Source organism: Colobus angolensis, unplaced genomic scaffold (genome assembly GCF_000951035.1).
Source record: "Colobus angolensis palliatus isolate OR3802 unplaced genomic scaffold, Cang.pa_1.0 Scaffold136, whole genome shotgun sequence".
Classification (NCBI taxonomy): Eukaryota; Metazoa; Chordata; class Mammalia; order Primates; family Cercopithecidae; genus Colobus; species Colobus angolensis.
The window spans coordinates 1,694,733-1,717,296 of NW_012114444.1; the positions used below are offsets into that span (position 1 = coordinate 1,694,733).

Here is a 22,564-nt window from a genome sequence, read left to right on the forward strand (position 1 = left end):
CTACTTGAAAGGCTGAGGTGGGAGGATCACCTGGGCCTGGGAGGTGGAGACTGTAGCCAGCCGTGTTGCCCCACTGCACTCCAGCCTGCACGACAGAATGAGATTCTGTCTCAAAAAAAAAAAAGTCTACTTTTGAAATTCTCATTGCACAGAGGGACATTGACTTTTTTTTCATGGTTTTGTTTTACAGCACCTCAGAATCACGGTCCCCTCCAGAGGGAGACACGACCCTCTTTTTGTCTCGACTCAGCACCATTTGGAAAGGATTTATTAACATGCAGAGTGTGGCAAAATTTGTCACTAAGGCGTATCCTGTCTCTGGGTGTTTCGATTACCTCAGTGAGGTTAGAACCAAGAAAATGTGTGTGCGTGTGTGTGTGTGTCTTTCATAGGAGTTTCTAAACTAGAGTCAAACACATGACTTTCAAGAAGTAGGAGAGAAACAGAAATGCGTGACACGCTTGCAACTGACTGTCTGGATACAGAAATGCTTCTAAATGCAAAGCGGTGATGGCTGTGATGAGTCTGCAGGTTCAGCAGTTTGGACAGGGTCAGAAATGTGAGCCTGTAGTCTGGCCTGTCAGTGACTGGTTTCGCTGGGGCACTGACCAGATGGCTGTGTGCACAGCCACCAGCACAGTCAGGTGTTAGGAGCCAGCTTTACACACACCTGGCCACTTGTGGGGTGGCGCATATGACCCCATGGCAGGCCTTTTAGTTTCGGAATTAACCAGAAAACAGCACTGGCATTTATGACTTTAATGCAAGGAGTCACCCTGGCTCATATGTGAATCGTTACTCTCTGTGTATGTACGTAAAGACAGCATAGAAGTGTTGGGCAGTAATTTCTAAACATAATCTTGTTTGGCAGAAGGTTGGCATCATACCCCCCTTGGATTTGGTAACTTGTAATCCTGGATTTAATACAGCATTTAATACATTGAATACAAGAATGACTATTTTCCTTGGAATAGTTGTGGTCTTCTTGAATCTTGTATAGTATGTGCCTTCAAATGACTGCATTCATCTTTTTGTGACTACTGCAGTTCTAAGTGATTTACTCCAGTGCTTTCTGTCTAGGATTTGCCTGACACGATCCACATTGGTGGGAGGATTGCACCGAAGACAGTTTGGGATTATGTTGGCAAACTCAAGTCTTCTGTGTCTAAGGTATCTGCTTATAGTATAAATTCTGCAACCACAGAAAATCTTGTTTATTTAAACACATCTTTTTTTAACCTCTTATTTTGATGGGTTAACACTTAAAATGTTAGCCTATAGCTTATTAGATATTTCCAGGTGAATGTTAAAAATTAAGTTTTGCAGTGAGCCAAGATCACACCACTGCACTCCAGCCTGGGAGAGCAAGACTGTCTCAAAAAAAAAAAAAAAAAAAAAAGTTTATACAGTTGTATTACTTTGTGAAGGTGTTTGAGTATACAGTGGTAGGAGGTTGTTTCTAATTTATTATAATGTATGTGCAGTTAAATTTTAGTAAGAAATATATAAGCTTTATTTTCTTGTTTTTTTTATGATTGAAGGAGCAGAAGGTGTCTTTTGCGGGGGTGATCAGGCTCAGGGCACTCAACCTGGGCTCTTAGACGGTCTTGGTTTTCTGGGACCCCCTGAGATTTAGCTACAGCTGTGTGTGTCTGTAGGTTTCTCTCGGGAAGCTCTGTAGTCTTCGTCAGGTTCACAAAAGGGCTAGATCCTGTCGTCTAGTTTAACCCTCCTCTGGGGAGGTACACAGCCAGCCATTTCAGATCATGCAGCTGGTTCCTCGTGACCGGGGCCATCGTGCATGTAGGAAAAGCCGGCTCTGCTCCAGACACTGCTGGGCTCACATGTCACGCGAATTGCCTCACTGAGACAGGAGCTCTGTGAGATCATGGCTGTGAGTAGGAGAGATTTTACAAGGTTTCCTGTTGAATGCAGGATGTGAATCGGGCGTGTGATGCTTGAGCCGCATTTTCTTTATGAGTGCTTCCCACTCTTCCATTGCAGGAGCTCTGTCTGATCCGCTTCCACCCCGCCACAGAGGAAGAGGAGGTCGCCTATATCTCTCTCTACTCCTATTTTAGCAGCCGCGGCCGCTTTGGTGTTGTAGCCAATAACAACAGGCACGTCAAGGACCTCTACCTGATCCCACTGAGCGCCCAGGACCCTGTTCCATCCAAACTCTTGCCCTTTGAGGGACCAGGTAAGTGCTGGCTTTCTGGGTGGAGGTGAGGCCCACCTGTACCTGCACCTGCACCCCTCCTCCCACTGACGTGCCCCGCTGAGTCCTGACCAGCCCAGGGCTCTCTGGGAGCAGGAGTTAGGAGCACAGACTCAGCGGTTAGCAATAGGATTCATCTTTGAGGGCATAGGACTGTGGCACTAGAAGTGCCCCCTATTAACAGCATAAATTGTCTTAGAAGAGTTTTTTAGAGGGGGAAAAACCCACAGCTTGCAACCAGCTCATCCTGGCCTCAGGTCAGAGAAGACACAGTGCCCAGGAGTCCGAGGCTCAGCCAGAAAGGGGGGTGACACTCCCAGCTGCCTTGTTTATTCCTCCAGATAGACTCAGGAGCCAGCACACACCAGGAAGTGGCCCCATCGGGGTCACTTCTCTAACAGGAATGGATTTCCAGGAGATTTAAAAATAATGACATAGAAAACTATTTCTAGAAAGAATTACTTTCAAATCTGCGGCTCAAATTGTAATAGCTTCATTCATCTTTGGCCAGCTACTTTGTGTTTGCACATTCCTTGGGAAGTACTGTACTTAAACGATTATTTACAAATAGCCTAAAATATATCTTTGTCAAGGGTTGAGGGTGGTTCCAGGGGCCACATGCTCTGTCAGTGACCAGCTCTTTCATAGCCCCGTAGCAGAAGCTGATGTGACTTCAGTTAGGGATGAGTATCCACTGCCCAACTGCAGTGTCTCCTTGGCCATGCAGTCCCCAGAGGATCAGTGTTCTCTAAAAATGGGTGCGTGAATCACACAGTGTCCTCTTAAGTGCTTCGTCATAAAGGCAGGTGCTGTCTAGACCCTGTGCCTCAGTGCCCTCTGTCCCTGTCACCGGGCCTCGGCGGGTGTTCCTGCCACAGCTGTGCAGGGTGCTCCCACCCACACTCCTTACGCCTCACCCTAGCTAGCTGAGGTTCTGCAGGGGCCACTCCACATCTTGGGCGAGACTTCTGTCACCCCAGGCACAGCCCATGTTCCTACTGGAGCCCATTTCACAGCTGGAGTGGGCTCGGCCTGTGCCTGTGTTGTGGAATTGTATGTCCATAAAGGGATTGGTTGGTATCAGTAATTTCAGGGTTAAATATTTGCTGGCATGATGCATTAAATTATTTTAGTGCCAGATACATTTTTAAAAGCAAAGTGCTTTAGTGTGTCGCCTCAAATCCTACTTGGGATAAAGAGAAACCACCTAATGGGTGGCAGAAAGGAACCTGGTAGAGGTTCTAGGTGACGCTTGTGAAGAGCTCTGGCCAGCTGCACATGACCAGGGAGAGGAAAAGCCCGGCCCTCCTGGAGGTGAAGACCGAGAAGCTGACCTCTCCAGCACCTGTGAAGACCGCCTGGTCAGTTGCAAGTGCAGCAGTGTGTGTGTAGTCAGTGCAGACACTGCGGCGCCTCAGCGCCTCACTGCTGGGGTGAAAAGAGCACTTTTTTACAGAAATGTGAATTCATAGATAGCGAGCCTCCCCTTTTTTAAAAAATTAAAGCGATATTTCATCCTTTTTTGAGCTCCTCTCCCTATTACGTCTCCAAACTTGGAGCCGTCAGGTGAGCACAGGTTGTACGTAGGAGGTTGAGCAAGCCCCGGCACATGCCGGGCACAGGGTTCCCTACACTGGGCAGTGACAGGGCCCAGGGAGGGCCTCGGATGGGGTTCCCCACACTGGGCAGTGATAGGGCCCAGGGAGGCCACCAGAGTAGCAGCACCCCCCTTCTCCCCACAGCAAGGGCTGGCTGGGCAGGTGCAGCCCTGGGGCAGAGGGAGAGGACAGGTCTCCCGGCACCTCCCGGATGGCACCGGGACAAGGAGGGCTGGGCTGGGGTCACTCACCTTGTCTGCTGAGTGCGATGGTGCCAATCACCCACACTGTCAGCTCCGCGACCAGCTGGGGAAACGTCACACTCGCCCACCAAGGCACTTGCTGAGGCCACGACGCCACCTGACGGGGACACACAAACGCTCCGGGGACTTTGACGCACCATAAAGAGCAGAGGTGTCTGGGTAAAGTAACACAGGGCAAGGGACTTTAGAGAAGTAACAGCGAGTGAAACTTTTCCATACACTTCAGAAATGTTTTAACTTAAGGCTTCAGTGTAATGTTAATTCTCCTGATGTCCTTGTTGACATGAATATGTGTGCGTGAAATTTCACACACTTCCATGGTCACTAAACAGCCTTTTCCCCGGGCCAGGCCATTGGGTACTTGGCCCACTTCACGTACTGATTACTTGACTTGGCGTTTTCTAGATATAAACATGTACATGTGTGTCCTGGCTTTGTGGTGTAAATGTGTAGTGCGTGTGTGTGTGTGTAAGGCTAGGTCCTGGCACGTTTCCTCTGTCTCAGCGGACCCTGTCCTCATGGAGTTAGTCTCTGCCCAGAAGCCCTTGGACAGCACAAGCCACACCTGAGGGCACTGATGGTGGTGACTCCACAGAGCTGTGGTCAGGGGTGAGTGTGTCCTGCGTGGCCTAGAGTCATGCCCCTGGAAGTGCTGGGCGAGGGTCTGCAGGGCCCACTGCCATTCCAGAGCCTCAGTTCTCTGCAGCACATGCAGCACAGGCCTGAAGGAGACCTGGTGCCCCAGCCTTGAGCTGCCCATCTGCATCAGGGCACGGATGTGGGAGCATCTTCCCCTGGGGGTGTTAAGGAGAAGGTCCTGTTGGGGGTAGAGATTCACACAGAAAAGAGTGACCGACTCATCCATGTGCCTCGGTTTATACCACACAATTGCAGGTGTCCTGCCTCCCACACATGGGGCCTAATGGGTTCTGACAGCGTAGTGTCCAGTCCCAGCCCCGTTGGTGCTTGCTGTTCACATTTAAGCAAGTGAAGGACTGAAGGTGCCCAGCTGTGCCCTCGGGAAACCAAGTCACCCGTCCCATCACCACTTGGCCCTAGTCGGGCAGTGAGAGTGGAGCTGCCCCCGCAGCACCCTCGGGAGCTGTGCAGGTCACAGCAGTAGCTGGATCTCCCTGAGGACGTTTGTCCTTGCATATCTTAATGATTTGTCCACAGAAACACCAGGTTTTCTTCCTCTGCCCTCTGCCCCACAGTGGGGTACTCTCCGTAACTCAGCATCACTGGGGGGCAGCTGGGAGGCCTGGGTCTGGGTGACCTTCTCCACCTAGACGTTCACCCCACCCAGTTCCAGCTCTACCAACAGGGCCCCCCGCAGGGACTTGGGGTGGCAGAGTCTAGGCCTGTCTCAGGGCCTTGTTCGTGGAAGGGAGATGAGTCGGGTTGAAAGCTCATCGTGGAGGGTTCTGTGTGGGGCCCTTACAGGACTGGACCACAGCCAGGATGCCTGCCTGTAAACCATGCCCAGCCCCCGTCATTTCCGCGTGAAGCCGCAGGCCTCGGAGCCTTGGTCTGAAATGCCTGTCAAGTGACCTCGGTCCATAAACATGGGTGCACAGTCTGTTCCCCCCAAGTACAGGGCAGGAGGAACACCGCCCTCTGTAGCTGCTCGAATGGAAAGGGCTCTTTTCTCTGAGGTCTTTATACATTAGAAAGCTCTTCTGGGAAGAATGAATCCATAGTGTCCTTCTGTATTCACTTTTAACTGCTTTCTAAATTAGCTGAGAAATTCTGACTTGAAATATTGTCAGGTAAGCATTTCTTCAGTTTTCACGTGTGTATGTAACAGTAGCAGCTTTGCATGGAAATTGTAATCAGAGTCATACAGTATTGAATGGAATGTACTGCCTTCTCCTCCTAAATCAATAAACATATTTCGTGGAAACTGGTCCTTGTTTGTTTGAATTGGAACCATTTGGTGGCTCCTGGTCACCTATCCTAGGCCCCCCTTTGCTTTCCATAAGCCAGCGCAGCACACCCTGGTGGTGCCCCCAGCCCTGCAGCCCACCTGGCAGCTGCTGGAGCTGATGCAGTGCAGGCTGGTGCTGCCCTGGGGCCCTTCTTGGCACCCCGGGACCCAGAAGAAGATGGACATCGCTCTCTCACCTGAGGCGTGCTGGACCCAGCGGCTTTGTGCAGGTCGTAGGGATTCCCAGTTGGAACGAGGGAGGGTCTGTGTGTGTGTGAGTGGGTGTGTTTGGTGGGCTGGGGGAAGTCACTTCTTCCCACCTTAATTGCCAAGTCTTTTCTATCCAAGTCATACTCGGAACCCTTGTTGATTAACTTCCACACAGTTTCTGTTCCAGCAGGTGTGAACATTTTGTTTTGACAGAAGCAGACCATTGAGAGAGTTTTCATTTTAAATCACTGCTAGTAGGATGTGCTGGGTGGGTGGGTTTAGGGGTAAAGGCCTCATTGTGATAGTTTGGGGTTGGGAGGAGTCAGGTTTGCAGGTGGTTCGTTAATAAGAGGGAGTGTCTTCCTGCAGCCTCAGGTTCAGTACCAAGGGCACCTCCTGCACCCTCCGAAGCAGGTGGTTCCCTTCGTCAGCTGCCTCGTCCCCCAGTCCCTATTGCCGACACACCTGGACACAGATCCTGGTTTTGGTCTTGGCCCACACAGCTTTTCGAATACACCCTTTGTCTTCGGTGTCTTGCGTTCTTTTCGTGTGCGTGTGGTCTGATTCTGACCACTGAGTCCAGACGCCTCCTTCATGAATATGCAAAGGACACAGACATGGTGCTAAAAAGGCCTGTTTGCTTGCACATGATACGCCCAGAAGAAAACCATTCACCCTCTGGCCTTCCAGAGGGTGTTGGGGGAACGTCCACACCCTTGTTCCAGGCGTGATCAGTACCCTTCAGTGGAAGTGCAGGGGCACGTTTAGCCGCAGCTGGCATCTCTGGGCCCCGGGCCCTGGTTGCTCCTGGCCGCCTGCTTTGTGAACTGAGGGCCTCAGTAGCCCTCAGGAGGGAGGTGGGTAAGTAAGCCTGCCGTGCCCTGTGCTGCCTGCGGCCTGGCTGGTGCCCGCTTCACGCAGGCCTGTCTCTGCAGCTTCCCGGGGCACACCCTCCCAGGGTTCACACACACCACGGGGCAGTTGCCGAGGGGAGGGGTGAGCCTGGGAACAGCCCCTGGGCAACCTCGGTTGCCCCTCCTGAGGTGTGGGCTCTGTGACCTTTTGACCTTACTGGTCTGCTGGACATGTCAGGCACTGCCAGGCGCTCCCTCTCCTCCAGGGAAGATGGCTCCCAAGGTCCAGTCAGGTGAACGGCACTGCTGCTTCCATGAAGAATTACTTCCAAGGTGCCGGCCACTTTTCACATATTCACGCGACCATAGTAACAAACAGGAGTGGGTGCCGGCCACGTTTTACATGTTCATGCAGCCATAGTAACAAACAGGAGTGGGTGACAAGTTTGACTGTTTCACAACGGGTGTGCCTTTTTGGACAGCCCAATTTAAATTTTAAATGGTGGGGAAATTCAGAACAAACACCCATCTGACTCTGCAGCTTTGTTCTGTCACCAGTGTCTGCAGATGGGAGCACCAAGAGCGGAGAGCATTCACACGTGCCATCTGCGTGTTTGATGCCAGTCTCCAGGTGGCTGCTGTTTTCAAGACTAAAGAATCTTGCCAGAGCTGGGATATACTAATTATTTTTTTCATTAACAAGCAAGTTAGTCATTAAAAGTTTGAGTTGGAGTGACCCCACAAGACGGGACCACGTAACCGTGATTCTGTACATCGCCCCGCCACCCTGACAGCCCTTTAGAAGCTGAGAGTCTCCCTGGGGCGGCATGTCCCCTCTGTGTCAATGAGTCAGCACTAGGCTCCCCCAGGTGACTTCCCCACACGAGGCCCCACAAGCCCGACTGCCTGGGGTCCCTCCTGAAGCCTAGCCTGTGCCTGTGTCTGTTCCCCGTGTCAGGTTCTGCAGGGAGAAGGCCTGGCTTGCAGGAACTCAGCCTGAGCCTCAGTGCCCTTCCCACCAGGGCGTGGTGGGCTCTGCAGATATATGGTCCAGGAAGGCCATAATAGCCAATTTCACAACTGACCAGACCCGAAAAGTGGATTTGAGTAAGCTGTGTAATAGCTTACTCAGTAAAAAGATAGCTATTGTGGTGAGAGAAGTACTATTTTAAAATACGTTTAACTCATGTTAATCAGAACGTGAAGTTGACAGGTTGCCCTTCGTATTTGCTGAGCAGCAGGGCTCAGCTGTGCCCTTCGGTGTGGCCTGGCTGGCTTTCCTGCTTCCCTCCTGTGCCCACCCAGCCCTCTCACTGGCACCGTGCTACCATCCGGGGAACAGAATGAAGAGGTGGAGGTGAGGTGCTGGGATACCTCACCCCTCTCGCTGCGCTCGAGTCTCAGCTCTGCCCGGCAGCCTGTGAAGGAAGAGGCCTTTGGCCCTCTCGCCAGGAGGGAGGGAGCGTCCCATGAGCAGGCTGGTCCCAACTCAGTCTGGCAGGCCTGGTATTCCCCCCTTAAGGGTGAGATGGACACCCACCACCCTGTGTGCTCAGCCTGTCCATCAATTCCTTAGTGGAATTTAGGGAGAGTAACAACAAATGTATTTAGAACTACAGGGTGGTGCCTGTCCAAACAACCTGAAGCGATCTGTGATGATCTTTAACATCACCAGAGGCACGGGAAATCGTACTGGTTTTCATTGTAAGGGAAAAAAAGCTGTAACGTGAGCACCTTTTGTATACCACAGTAATGTTAAATTATCTGTGCATTGAGTTTTGACGGTTTAGTTTCATATATTGTTATGCTGCTGAAACGCTCTGCCCATGTGTAGCATTCTTACCTCAGCTACTGTTTTGGGATGTGGGTTTTTCTATTCCCCTTTGGCATTCTTGATTGATTATGAGTGTGGGGAGGGTTGTTACTGGAATGTTAGTACTCCTGATCTAAGTTACCACAGCTTACAACGTTGGGAATAGTTCTCTTTGAAGAATTTTTTTTTTTTTAACTAATACTGTGCCCTAAAACCCCCAGTGCGCGTCGTTTACCTGCTCTGCTCTTTGCCACCTGTTTGCTGAGCACCTCTGTGCTTTATGTGAGCACAGTGTCCTGTGTTTACAAAGACTCAAGCCTTAGGCAGTCTTTGATATGTTAATGCTCACTGAATTTCTTTCTAAACCTAAAACATTTATTTTTTTTCCAAGACGGAGTCTCACTCTGTCGCCCAGGCTGGAGTTCAGTGGCACGATCACGGCTCACTGCAATCTCTGCACCCCAGGTTCAAGCAATTCACCTGCCTCAACGTCCTAAGTAGCTGGGACTACATGCACATGCCACCACGCCTGGCTAATTTTTGTTTTTTGTTTTGTTTTGTTTTTTTTGAGACAGAGTCTCACTCTGTTGCCCGGGCTGGAGTGCAGTGGTGTGATCTCGGCTCACTGCAACCTCCGCCTCCCGGGTTCAAGCGATTCTCCTGCCTCAGCCTCCTGAGTAGCTGGGACTACAGGTGTGCGCCACCATACCCAGCTAATTTTTGTATTTTTAGTAGAGACAGGGTTTCACCATGTTGGCCAGGATGGTGTTGATCTCTTATTTTATTTTATTTTATTTTTTGAGACGGAGTCTTGCTCTGTCACCTGGGCTGGAGTGCAGTGGCCAGATCTCAGCTCACTGCAACCTCCGCCTCCTGGGTTTACGCCATTCTCCTGCCTCAGCCTCCCGAGTAGCTGGGACTACAGGCGCCCGCCACCTCGCCCGGCTAGTTTTTTGTATTTTTTAGTAGAGACGGGGTTTCACAGTGTTAGCCAGGATGGTCTCGATCTCCTGACCTCATGATCCGCCCGTCTCGGCCTCCCAAAGTGCTGGGATTACAGGCTTGAGCCACCGCGCCCAGCCGGTCTTGATCTCTTGACCTCATGATCTGCCCACTTTGGCCTCCCAAAGTGCTGGGATTACAGGTGTAAGCCACCGCACCTGGCCCAATTTTTGTATTCTTAGAAGAGACAGGGTTTCACCATGTTGACCAGGCTGGTCTTCAACTCTTGACCTCGTGATCCACCTGCCTTGGCCTCCCAAAGTACTGGAATTACAAGGATGAGCCACCACGCCCAGTCCAAAGCATTTATTTTAGCCATTCCATTTAATGCCGTTTTTCCTGTCTAGTTGTAATTCTGACACCAGAGACTAATGGATGACCTCATGCTTGTGCTTTATTGATAATTCTGAATTGAGTTGAATTGGCACCTAATCAAACAGTTAATATTAGTATATTTAGAGTAATTATGTGTTGTAACTCCTAAGTTAAAGACAAAAAGGGGGCCAGGTGTGGTGGTTCATGCCTGTAAGCCCAGCACTTTGGGAGGCCGAGGTGGGTGGATCACCTGAGGTCAGGAGTTCAAGACCAGCTTGGCCAATATGGTGAAACCCCTTATCTACTAAACACACACAAATTAGCAAGGCATGGTGGTGTGTGCCTGTAATCCCAGCTACTCAGGAGGCTGAGACAGGAGAATGCGCTTGAAACCGGGAGGCAGAGGTTATAGTGAGCCGAGGTTGCAGCAACAGAGCGAGACTCCATCTCAAAAAAAAAAAAAGGGGGCTGTTACCTTCCTGGCAGTGGCACGAGGGGAAGAATAGCATAGCTGAGCTGTTGTGTTGAGGGCACCTGGGACAGTGCCCTTTCCACCCCTGTAGGTTCCCACCACAGCCTCCCTCCCCTCCACACTTCTGCTCTAGCATTACAGATAATTTCTTTAAAATATGTAACAAATTCCGATGATTGGGATGAATTCCCTCGTGAATTGGGCCTTCAGTTCCGTGGTTGGTGATGAGGGGTTAGTCGCCCCCTTCACATGGCTCCGGGAGGACTGGCTCGGTGCGTTCCCGGGATGGTGCGTTCCCGGGACCATGTGTTCTGGGGCAGAATCATCCAGGCTTTTGCAACTAACTTGACAATTGATTTTATTTTGCCACAGAATGGCTTATTTCTGTCTATTAAACGTTCCCCATGAAAGCCCTTAATAAATTTCACCTCTGAAGGGCGAAAGCTGGATTTAGATTCTAAAATTTGCACAAATATTTTGTTTTTCAGGTCTTGAGTCACCACGTCCGAATATAATTCTTGGATTAGTAATCTGCCAAAAAATAAAACGTCCCGCAAACACTGGAGAGTTCGATAAGATGGACGAAAAGCGAACCCGACTTCAACAAGAAGAAGTGGATGTTCCGGCCTATCCAAAAGTAACCACAGCCCCGCAGTCTGAAAAGAAGCCCTCCAAGTATCAGCTGTACTCTGCAGACACGGCTGTCAGCAGCACACCCCCTGGGTCGCCTCCCCCTCCGCCCCCTCTTCCAGAACCGCCGGTGCTAAAAGTGTTGTCATCCCTCAAACCTGCAGCCACCAGCCCAGCCACAGCAGCCACAACAGCAGCAGCAGCCTCCACGGCAGCTTCCTCCGCCGCTTCCTCTGCTTCCAAAACAGCGTCACCGCTGGAGCACATCCTGCAGACTCTCTTTGGAAAGAAGAAATCATTCGACCCTTCTGTCCGGGAGCCGCCTGGGTCCACCACAGGTCTCCCCCAGGAGCCCAAAACCACAGCAGAGGACGGGGTGCTGGCGCCTCCACTGTTAGATCCGATCGTCCAGCAGTTCGGTCAGTTCTCAAAAGATAAGGCTCTAGAGGAAGAGGAGGATGACAGGCCATACGACCCCGAGGAGGAGTACGACCCCGAGAGGGCCTTCGACACTCAGCTTGTGGAGCGAGGCCGGCGCCACGAGGTGGAAAGGGCTCCTGAAGCAGCTGCAGCCGAGCGGGAAGAGGTGGCCTACGACCCCGAGGATGAGACCATCTTAGAAGAAGCGAAAGTGACTGTTGATGACTTGCCCAACAGGATGTGTGGCGATGTGAGAAGGAGCTCCGTGGACAGGCCTGCTGAGCCGGTGGCTGGGGCCACCACGCCCTCCTTGGTGGAACAACAGAAGATGCTAGAAGAGCTGAACAAACAGATCGAGGAGCAGAAGAGACAGCTGGAGGAGCAGGAAGAAGCTCTGAGGCAGCAGAGAGCCGCTGTCGGGGTCTCCATGGCCCACTTCTCGGTGTCGGACGCCTTGATGTCTCCACCACCAAAGTCGTCCTTGCCCAAGGCGGAGCTGTTCCAGCAAGAGCAGCAACCCGCAGACAAGCCCGCCTCATTGCCCCCCGCCAGCCAGGCATCAAACCACAGAGACCCACGGCAGGCGAGGCGCCTGGCCGCCGAGACCGGTGAGGGGGAGGGGGAGCCTCTCTCCAGGCTTTCGACACGTGGTGCCCAAGGTGCCCTGCCTGAGAGAGATGCTTGCAGGGGCAGCCTTGTGGGCCAGGCACCCGTGCCAGTCCTGGAGGAAAAGGAGCCAGCCTCTTCCCCCTGGGCTTCAGGCGAAAAGCCCCCAGCGGGGTCCGAGCAGGACGGCTGGAAGGCAGAGCCTGGGGAGGGCACCCGCCCTGCCACGGCTGGAGACAGCTCAGCCAGGCCTGCCCGGAGGGTGCTGCTGCCCACACCACCCTGCGGTGCCCTGCAGCCCAGCTTCCCGCTGCAGCACGACGGTGAGAGGGACCCTTTCACCAGCCCAGGGTTCGCGTCGCAGGACAAGGCTCTTGGCTCAGCTCAGTACGAGGACCCAAGAAATCTTCATTCTGCTGGAAGGAGCAGCAGCCCTGCAGTTGAAACAGGAGGGGACAGAGAGCCACAGGCCAGACCCGGCGAGGGCACCACCCCGCTCCCCACACCAGGACAGAAAGTGGGGGGCGCTCAGCCCCAGTTTCAAGGTCAGCGTGAACCTGGACCTCATGCTTTGGGGATGTCAGGGCTTCATGGCCCCAATTTCCCGGGACCAAGGGGGCCAGCCCCTCCGTTTCCAGAAGAGAGTATCGCCTCTAACGATGGGCCACGAGGGCCTCCACCAGCCAGATTTGGAGCCCAGAAGGGGCCCATCCCTTCCTTATTCTCGGGGCAACATGGGCCACCTCCTTATGGGGACAGCAGAGGCCCCTCCCCCTCTTACCTTGGTGGACCTCGAGGAGTGGCACCATCCCAATTTGAAGAACGCAAGGATCCCCATGGGGAGAAGAGGGAGTTCCAGGACGCCCCGTATAACGAGGTCTCGGGCACCCCCGCGCAGTTCGAAGGGACAGAGCAAGCGCCGTTTCTGGGAGGCAGAGGCGGCGCGCCTTTCCAGGTCGGAGGCCAGAGAAGGCCGCTGCTGTCCCAGCTGAAAGGCCCCCGAGGCGGCCCCCCTCCCTCTCAGTTTGGAGGTCAGAGAGGACCACCCCCTGGCCATTTCGTGGGCCCAAGAGGGCCCCATCCCAGTCAGTTCGAAGCTACCCGGGGCCCTCATCCCAGCCAGTTCGAAGGACCCAGAAGCCAGGTCCCTAACTTTATGCCAGGTCCCCGGGGCATTCAGCCTCAGCAGTTCGAGGACCAGAGGGTCCATTCACCACCCAGATTCACAAACCAAAGGGCGCCAGCACCCCTGCAGTTTGGTGGGCTGCGGGGGTCTGCGCCCTTCTCTGAAAAAAGCGAGCAGACCCCGTCGCGATTTCACTTCCAGGGCCAGGCCCCGCAGGTGATGAAGCCGGGCCCCAGGCCCCTGCTGGAGCTCCCCAGCCCCCCGCCGCAGCACCGGAAGGACCGCTGGGAGGAGGCCGGCCCGCCCTCCGCGCTCTCCAGTGCGCCCGGGCAGGGCCCCGAGGCCGACGGACCGTGGGCATCGCCCGACTTCCGAGAGGGCAAAGGCCACGAATACAGAAACCAGACTTTCGAAGGGAGGCAGAGAGAGCGCTTTGACGCGGGCCCCAAAGAGAAGCCGCTGGAGGAGCCCGACGCCCAGGGCCGGGCGTCCGAGGACAGGCGGAGAGAGCGCGAGCGCGGCCGAAACTGGAGCCGAGAGCGGGACTGGGACCGGGCCCGGGACTGGGACCGACACCGGGACAAGGACTCCAGCCGGGACTGGGACAGAAACCGGGAGAGGAGCGCCAACCGTGACCGAGAGCGCGAGGCCGACCGGGGCAAGGAGTGGGACCGCAGCCGGGAGCGGAGCAGGAACCGAGAGCGCGAGCGAGACCGGAGGCGCGACCGGGACCGGTCCCGGAGCAGAGAGCGGGACCGAGACAAGGCCAGGGACAGGGAGCGGGGCCGCGACCGCAAGGACCGGAGCAAGAGCAAAGAGAGCGCTCGGGACCCGAAGCCCGAGGCCTCGAGGGCCTCCGACGCTGGCACCGCCTCGCAGGCCTAGACGCCCGGGCCGGGCAGAGACCCTTTTTAAAGCCACGTTCGTAAAATGCGTTGAACAAATAGCTTTTGAAATAGCCACGATCTTAGATTCAGGATAGAATATTCTGGACTTGAAAATTACTGTAAATTTGTGTAAATGGTTTCTTACTAGATTTCACATCTTTACAATTCTGATGCTTTTTTAAAAAAAACTAAACTTTAATATTTCCATTTAAAGTTAAAGAAATGGGAAATTGCCTACAGAGCATATTGCTTTTTCAGATCATAAAGTTATCTTTTTCCAATAACTTGACTATTGTAAATTTTAAGGGAATTTCGTTGGACCCTAGAGCCATACCTTCACTGACATCTCACCTGTGTGTGTTTCCAAAAGCTGCTTTTACAGGTCTTAGCCGCTGTCCCGGAGGCCCGTGTGGGCGTGACCTGCAGGCATCCACCCTGCGGCTGCCGGAGAAGTGTTAGTAGCTTGTATCTGGAGTCTTGAGAAACACAAAACTTACAAATGCATCTTTCTTTTGTCATAAAATTTGAATTGCAATTTTCAACTGGGAAACAAAAACACATTTCTTAGCGAGGTCAGCTTTTATATGTCACCTTATCAATTTTTTCAAAACCATGATTTAAAGCAACATCTGTCCTAGTATAATTGTTGCATTTTAAATAACAATTTATTGAAAAATGTTAAGTTTGACCAGCCTGAAAAAAAGTAACAAACCAATTAAGTGTACTTTGGGGGCGGGGAGGAGTCCTTGATCTGAATAATCGGAACGTTTTGTTCATCCAGTTTCACCTTCTGAGCAGTTCTGTGTCCCGAGAAAAGTGCAGTCAGCCTCAAACTGGTATTTGTCAGATGATATATTTAAAAGTTTGTCCTTGAAAGTGGAACAATACTCGTATAAAGTCTGAGATGAGAAATAGTAATTATTAGCTCAAGAACTGCAAATGAGATAGGAAGCTGTTCACTGTGAAACAGTCTCGTGTATTTTTTGAGTACTTCTGAAGTGTGAAGTAAAAAACATCTGGCTAATTTATTTGTACAAATACACTTTGATAATTTTTTATATTTTCATAAAGTTACTTTTACAGATATAAAATTAAAGAACTTCACTTGTCCTTTGGAGTCTGTTATTCCATTGTACGTCACTACAGATTTTTCACTTTATAGCACAGATTTCTTAAGTTAAGAAAACATTGAGAACGTATCAGTTTGAGATGTTTGGTGTTGAAAGCCAAGTGTCCATAGGTTAAATTACATTAAGGTAGGTGTCACTTTCCAGCGTCTAGTACGATGTGAAGGTTTTTGTTTGTTTGTTTAACATATAAAGCAAATTTTTCTAATTTAAATACACAAATGTAAAAATCAAGTGTGTTTCTTTAGTTTACTTGATAGAGATTCCTGTAAATTGTATTTTAAATTGCGGAGGCTTATATCACTGTACATGAGAACATGGAGCGACATAGGGCTTGTTACTCGCAGTAGAATAAACAGCCACAGGAATTTTCTGTCTCGGGTCTTCATCAGCCTTTTTCTAACGCCGAGAAGTTTGGGGTCATGCATGGACGCCCTGGCCACCCAGTTTCTTGTTGCTGGTTTGCCTGGGCGTGGGCAGGAGTGCCCTTTGGCCCCCTCCCTGAACTCACGCTGAGCCCAGGGTGAGACTGGCTGGGTGCGGGTCCCCTCATCCTTCCGTCACGGGGCAACTCTCTCGCTGCCTGTGGGGACTCAGTGCCATCCAGCTCTGGAGACAATGGGCAGGAAGGTCGGGAGGAGGGACTCACCCCATTCAGACCCTCTCCTGGGGCTCTCAGAGTGGGAGCCCGAGACCACCGCGACAGCCTCAGCTGTGGTGAAGGGGTCTCATGGTTGAGGAGTGAGCCCGAAGCCCCAGCCCATCCAGGCTGCAGCAGAGCGTGCGCCCGCAGACTCCGCTGGGCGTGGGCTGCAGCAGAGAGTGCGCCTGGTGGCTCTGCCAGGCGTGGGCTGCTGCTGAGGACACAGGTGGGCAGGCGGGGTTGGCGGCCCAGACCCAGCAGTGCCAGTAGAGGAGACACGGTGCCCCACGTGCCTGCGCACAGCGTGGCTGCAGGGACAGGCTCCGTGAGCTGGCGCTTGGCCTGTGCTTGGCTTCTGAACAAGCCTATGGGTCCACAGCCCAGCCATGAGCAGACGCTGGTGGGACGTTCCCGTGCAGACCCCTTGGCCAAGTGTCTGGTGGGACAGCAACAGCTCTGACCAGCCTCCTCCAACAGCTCCAGACCGTGAACCCTGCAGCCAAAGGGCTCACTGTGCGGAAAAGTGGCGAGGAAGACTCAGCTCCAGTCTGCCTCTGGGCTCATCCGCGGCCAGGTCAGCCACACGAAACAGGAAAAGGCCCAGGCCCCGGAGCCCTGGCACCCACAGGCCCACAAGGCACCTCAGGGTCACTGAACTGTGGTTCCCTGTTCCAGCAGGGAGGCCGAGGCAGCTGTCGGGGAAAATGGAAAGAGCCATCTCACTTGAGAACTTGGCACGGGGGCCTCCAACAGGCGGTAACACCCACAGCAGCAAGCACCCTCCCTGCCCACCCCTCACATCAGGCGTCAGTGAGTCCCAGGGAGGAGGCAGCAGTGGGGACCGTGGCTGTGGCTGAGCTCGGGGGGCCTAACCAGAAAGGCAGAAAAGACAAGACCACAACAGACATGCCCAGACGGACAGTGACCTCAGCCCTCGGTGGCAGGGCAGGGCCAGTAAACAGGCTGAGCCAGGGCGAGACTGGCTGGGTGCGGGTCCCCACATGCTGGGTCTGTCTTCCTGTGGGACACCTAGCAAAAAGGGAGAAGAACCAAGCCTGCCCAAAACGTCAGACCCAGCAGTCACCGCTGTCGCTATTTTGGTATTTTCCTTAATCTTTTTCTCTCTCTGCATCTAAATTTTGACAAAATCGGGGTCCCTGCAGGAGCACGCTGTGGCCTGGGGTTTGCTCCTCCTCCGGCTGCTCTGCTGCTTCCAGCCGACCTCACTCCTGGGCTCAGGGTACCCATGTGGGGACCCGGCCATTGGCTGAGCACGTCTGTTCCACAGGAGGCTGGGAGGCTCACTGGGCTCACTCAGAGGAAAACCTGAACCAACTCCGTCATCCGCCTCCATCAACCACAGCTCTGCCTGACATCTGGGCCTCCTTTCAGATCCAGGGTCTAGAAATTCCTAAAAAGCCTGATTATTTCCCATCCCCGCTGCACAGACTCCTGATAAGCAGAGGAAGATCCACTTGGGAAGGGGTGGTGGGAAAATTAGCTGCATATTTTTGGCATTTAGCAGGGCCCCTTCCTCTGGGAGATGCAGTCTCTCCTCCATTCCAGGGGCCTGGGGCTGTCCAGAGTCTGGAACTTGGCCGAGGGCCTGGAACTCTGTGTTGGGGCTTCCAGTCAGAGCGCAGGACTCCTGCTCTCCAACCTACAGCCTTTCTGCCAGCACAAAACGGGGACGCCTTTGTCAGGATGTCCATTTTTTTCAGTTGTAGGGAAGCCGCGCCCATCAGGCAACGCGGGAACTATGTAGGTTACATGAGGGCGCCTCTGCTGCCCATCACCGCTGTGCTGGGAATCACGCTGGCCGCGTGGCTCCCCCAGCCCGGAGCTCCACCATCCCCACTGCATTGGGAGTCCAGCTGCATGGGAGCAGTTCCCACCGCAGTTTTTGGCCTACAGAAAAGAATGATCACGGAGCTCTTCCCGGGGGCGAGTGAGGGTGCGGGTGCGGGTGACGTGTGGGTGAGGGATCAGGTGTGGGTGTGGGTGAGGGTGTGGGTGAGGGTGCGGGTGTGGGTGAGGGATCGGGTGCGGGTGAGGATGCAGGTGAGGGTGCGGGTGTGGGTGAGGATGAGGGTGTGGGTGAGGGTGCGGGTGAGGTTGCAGGTGTGGGTGACGGTGAGGGTGCGGGTCAGGGTGAGGGTGAGGGTGATGGTGCGGGTGTGGGTGAGGGTGCGGGTGTGGGTGAGGGATCGGGTGTGGGTGAGGATGCAGGTGCAGGTGAGGATGCAGGTGAGGGTGCGGGTGTGGGTGAGGGTGCAGGTGAGGATGAGGGTGTGGGTGAGGGTGCGGGTGAGGTTGCAGGTGTGGGTGACAGTGAGGGTGTGGGTCAGGGTGAGGGTGATGGTGAGGGTGGGGGTGAGGGTGCGGGTGTGGGTGAGGGTGGGGGTGAGGGTGCGGGTGAGGATGCGGGTGAGGGTGTGAATGAGGGTGAGGTTGAGGATGCGGGTGAGGGTGCAGGTGAGGGATCGGGTGTGGGTGCGGGTGAGGGTGAAGGTGCGGGTGAGGTGCGGGTGATGGTGTGGGTGAGAGATCGGGTGTGAGTGTGGGTGAGGGTGAAGGTGAAGGTGCGGGTGAGGGTGAGGGTGTGGGTGAAGGTGTGGGTGAGGGATCGGGTGTGGGTGTGGGTGACGGATCGGGTGAGGGTGCGGGTGAGGGATCGGGTGTGGGTGCGGGTGAGGGTGAGGGTGAAGGTGAGGGTGAGGGTGAAGGTGCGGGTAAGGGTGAGGTGCGGGTGCAGGTGATGGTGTGGGTGAGGGATCGGGTGTGAGTGTGGGTGAGGGTGAAGGTGTGGGTGAGGGTGCGGGTGTGGGTGAGGGTGTGGGTGTGGGTGAGGGTGCGGGTGATGGTGTGGGTGAGGGATCGGGTGTGGGTGTGGGTGACGGATCGGGTGAGGGTGTGGGTGAGGGTGTGGGGCTACCCTGTGAATTCACTCCTCAGAATCCTGGTGAAGGGGTGACCTCCAAGCCCCAAGGACATCAAGCTGGTCTTGCGTGATAAATCCATCCTAGCGTTCCACTGTCCTCTCCAGTATACTAGGAAAGTTCTGGATTTCACTTAATTTAGGGTAGGCTACCTGTGGGGCAACAGTTTCGGTGACTGATCAAGAAAATGGGGGCGGGAGGGGTGGTCACTCCCAGCCGTTCACTCCAACACATCAAGTCCAGAATCTCATATCTGAGTTCCTGTCTCACTTATGCAAGCTTATATTCCTTCCACCCAGATCCCACACTCTCAACATCCATTTCCACACATTTTCCCCAGGTTTTGGTAGGGAAGCATTTGTGGGCCACACCTCACACCTTCTCTTTTGGGGCCTGCTGGAACTCCAGTCTGGATCTAGGTCTAGAAGGAAAACAGAGGCGGTGGTAGGTCCTGGGCAGGATGGTGGCGCCTTACAGGGCAACTCCCTAGGAAAGGCGCTTGAGAGTCTTCAGGCAAAGGGGTCTCAGCTCCCCAGGCAGTGGTGGAAGAGCCGCATGTGCCTTCAAAGAAGACTTGCGGAGTTTACGGGCAGATCCCAACAGACTTGCGGGGCTTGTGGTCCTCAGCTTCACTGGGATCTTCTCACATGCCCCCATTCCAACGTCAGGTTCCAGTTCTTTCCCAACTTCCCTTAAACTTAACAAAAGAGGCACTGCAAAGTCGAAACTGTAGATTACGCTGTAATTAAATCATCCAGGAGACGAGGCTTCAGGTTTGTTTTGCAGAAATCTCAGCCCCATGGCTACAGGAGATGAGGACTTATTTCAAGGCAGTCATAGAGGCTTTCAGGTTCCTTTTTCAGACTCCAAGCCAGGAATTTAAAGCACCGAGAGCTGGAGTTGCTGTGTCCATCACTAGCAGCTCCTTGTCCTGCTAATTCCTGTCTACAGCTTCACCAGCACATGGGCCAGTGAGACATCCCTGCCTCCCTCTTTCTTCCTCAGCTCTTTCTCTTCCCTCTTGTTCAATTTGCTTGGAAGCATGAAAGAAGAAAGTACAGGGCCACCCCCAACCCCTCTGCTTCTGCCCATCACAAGTGCCGCGAACCTATGGTCCCCATCATCTCCTCTCTCTTCTCCCACCTCTTCAGCAAGAAGCAGGTGCACATTTGGATGGTTTGATTGGATGCTGCCTACACATTGTGTATAAACTGAAGTTAGGGCAGGTACTCACCACAGTTCTTGCCATTGGTTTTAACATGGAAGCAGTAAAATATAAGAACACTTGTTTTGGGCCAGGCACGGCGGCTCAGCCTATAATCCCAGCACTTTGGGAGGCCAAGGCAGGCAGATCACGAGGTCAGGAATTCAAGACCAGCCTGGCCAATACGGTGGAGCCCCATCTCTACTAAATATACAAAAATGAGCCAGGTGTGGTGGTGGGCTCCTGTAATCCCAACTACTTGGGAGGCTGAGGCAGCAGAATTGCTTGAACCCAGGAGGTGGAGGTTGCAGTGAGCTGAGATCACACCATTGCGCTCCAGGCTGGTTGACAGAGCGAGACTCTGACTCAAAAAGAGAACACTTGTTTCACAGTGTGGGATGTTGGTGGTCAAGATATAGTGAGGCCTCTCTGGAAGCATTACTTCCAGAATACCCAGGGTCTACTTTCGCTGGTAGACAGCAATGATCATGAAAGAATTCGGGAAGTGGCAGATGTGCTGCAGAAAAGGCTTCTGGCAGGTGGATGTGGAGATGCAGTGCCACTGCTCTCTGCAAACAAACAGGGTTTGCCCAGCGCTTGGGCCATCAGTGCGATGACAGATGAGCCAGCTCTTCAGTCTCTTCCTAACAGGACATGGTATATTCAAGCCACTTGTGCAACACGGAGCTGGTGTGGATGAGGGACTTGACTGGCTGTCAAATGAGTTTTCAAAACATTAAATGGAAACTAGACATCTAACCAAAGACACGTTTGATAAAATTGATCCAGACTTGCTACAGCAAAATTAGTTTGTATCTTGGTTAAGAAACAGCATCTGGGACTGGCTTGGGCAGAATAATAAACTTATTTTCTTGCCAATTATTGTTTGCCAGATATAATGTTATTTAGCAATGTGCTTGGTTTTAAAGAAATTCTTCTTAGGAAAAAAGTGTCCCCATTTACTTCCCATAAGCCTAAAATCTGGACATAGTTGTGAAACCTTTAAATAAACCACCTTGGAGATTAAAATACAGAAAAAATAAATACATAAGGCGGGCGCGGTGGCTCACGCCTGGGGGAGCCCTGTTGGGGAGGAGGTGAGTCCCCTGAGCTTGCTGGAGACCAGCCTGGGCAACATGATGGACCTTGTCTCTATTTTAAATAAATAAATAAATAAATAAATAAATAAAAAAGGTCGGGCGCAGTGGCTCGCGCCTGTAATCCCAGCACTTTGGGAGACCGAGGTGGGTGGATCACGAGGTCAGGAGCTCGAGACCATCCTGGCTAACATGATGAAACCCCAAACCCCGTCTCTACTAAAAAAATTAGCCGGCATAGTGGCACGTGCCTGTAATCCCAGCTACTCGGGAGGCTGAGGCAGAAGAATCGCTTGAACTTAGGAGGCGGATGTTGCAGTGAACCGAGATCGTGCCACCGTACTCCAGCCTGGGTGACAGAGATTCCATCTAAAAAAAAAAAAAGAAAGAAAAAAGAATTCAGGCTGGGCACAGTGACTTACATCTGTAATCCCAGAACTTTGGGAGGCCGAGGCAGGCAGATCACTTGAGGTCAGGAGCTCGAGACCAGCCTGGCCAACATGGCAAAACCCTGTCTCTACCAGAAAAATACAAAAAATAGCCAGGCATCGTGGCATGTGCCTGTAATCCCAGCTACTCGGGTGGCTGAGGTAGGAGAATCTTGGGAACCCAGGAGGCGGAGATGGCAGTGAGCCGAGATCACACCACTGCACTCCAGCCTGGGTGACAAGAGCAAGACTCTGCCTCAAAAAAATAAATTAATTAATTAAAAATAAATAAAGCACTGACTCACCATTTTCTTTTCCCAGGTTATCCAGGGCACTTGGGTGAAAGCATCACCCGTTTTTACTAGAATGTTCAATGGCAGCCTTGGTTCCAGAGGCACTTGGTGAATTCTGCCCATCGATGACCATTTGCATGAATTATCAGCGCCTCTTTCCTGAGGGAAACGGGGTCATGAATGCTTTTAAATCAAAGGCAATCAAAGATCCAGCTCCAGAAAACCCAGAACCAGCTTTGATCACTCCACATCACAGAACAGAAATACCAACTGGCCCAAGGAGTCCAAGAAGCTACAAGAGGATGGGAGGAAGGGGGAGCAGTTGCCTGCCGGTCTGGTGACCCTATCCTGCTCAACCTTCCAAGAATTAAAAAAAGAAAAAAAAAAACAAAAAAACCCTGCTTGCTACAGTCTGAGTTTGTATCTCTCCAAGATTCATACTGAAACCTAATCTCCACTGTGGTGGCATTAAGAAGAGGGGTCTTGGCCGGG

The 22,564-nt window shown here is 52.8% G+C and overlaps 1 protein-coding gene and 1 pseudogene across 3 annotated transcripts in view; both read left to right on the forward strand.

The window, feature by feature from the left end:
* Positions 1–15,841, forward strand: part of DIDO1 (death inducer-obliterator 1) — a 71,011-nt gene extending 55,170 nt beyond the window's left edge. For 2 of the 3 annotated variants that reach the window (XM_011934467.1, XM_011934468.1), the window contains exons 13-16: positions 191–344; positions 1,081–1,170; positions 2,005–2,200; positions 11,161–15,841. In XM_011934467.1, coding sequence (XP_011789857.1) covers positions 191–344; positions 1,081–1,170; positions 2,005–2,200; positions 11,161–14,339 — 3,619 coding nt within the window. In that variant the 3' untranslated portion in view covers positions 14,340–15,841. The remainder of the gene's footprint in view (positions 1–190; positions 345–1,080; positions 1,171–2,004; positions 2,201–11,160) is intronic. The other variant, XM_011934466.1, reaches the window with a different exon arrangement.
* A 4,319-nt stretch (positions 15,842–20,160) lies between these two features.
* On the forward strand, positions 20,161–20,994 carry LOC105506413 (annotated as a pseudogene).
* Positions 20,995–22,564: the final 1,570 nt, after the last annotated feature.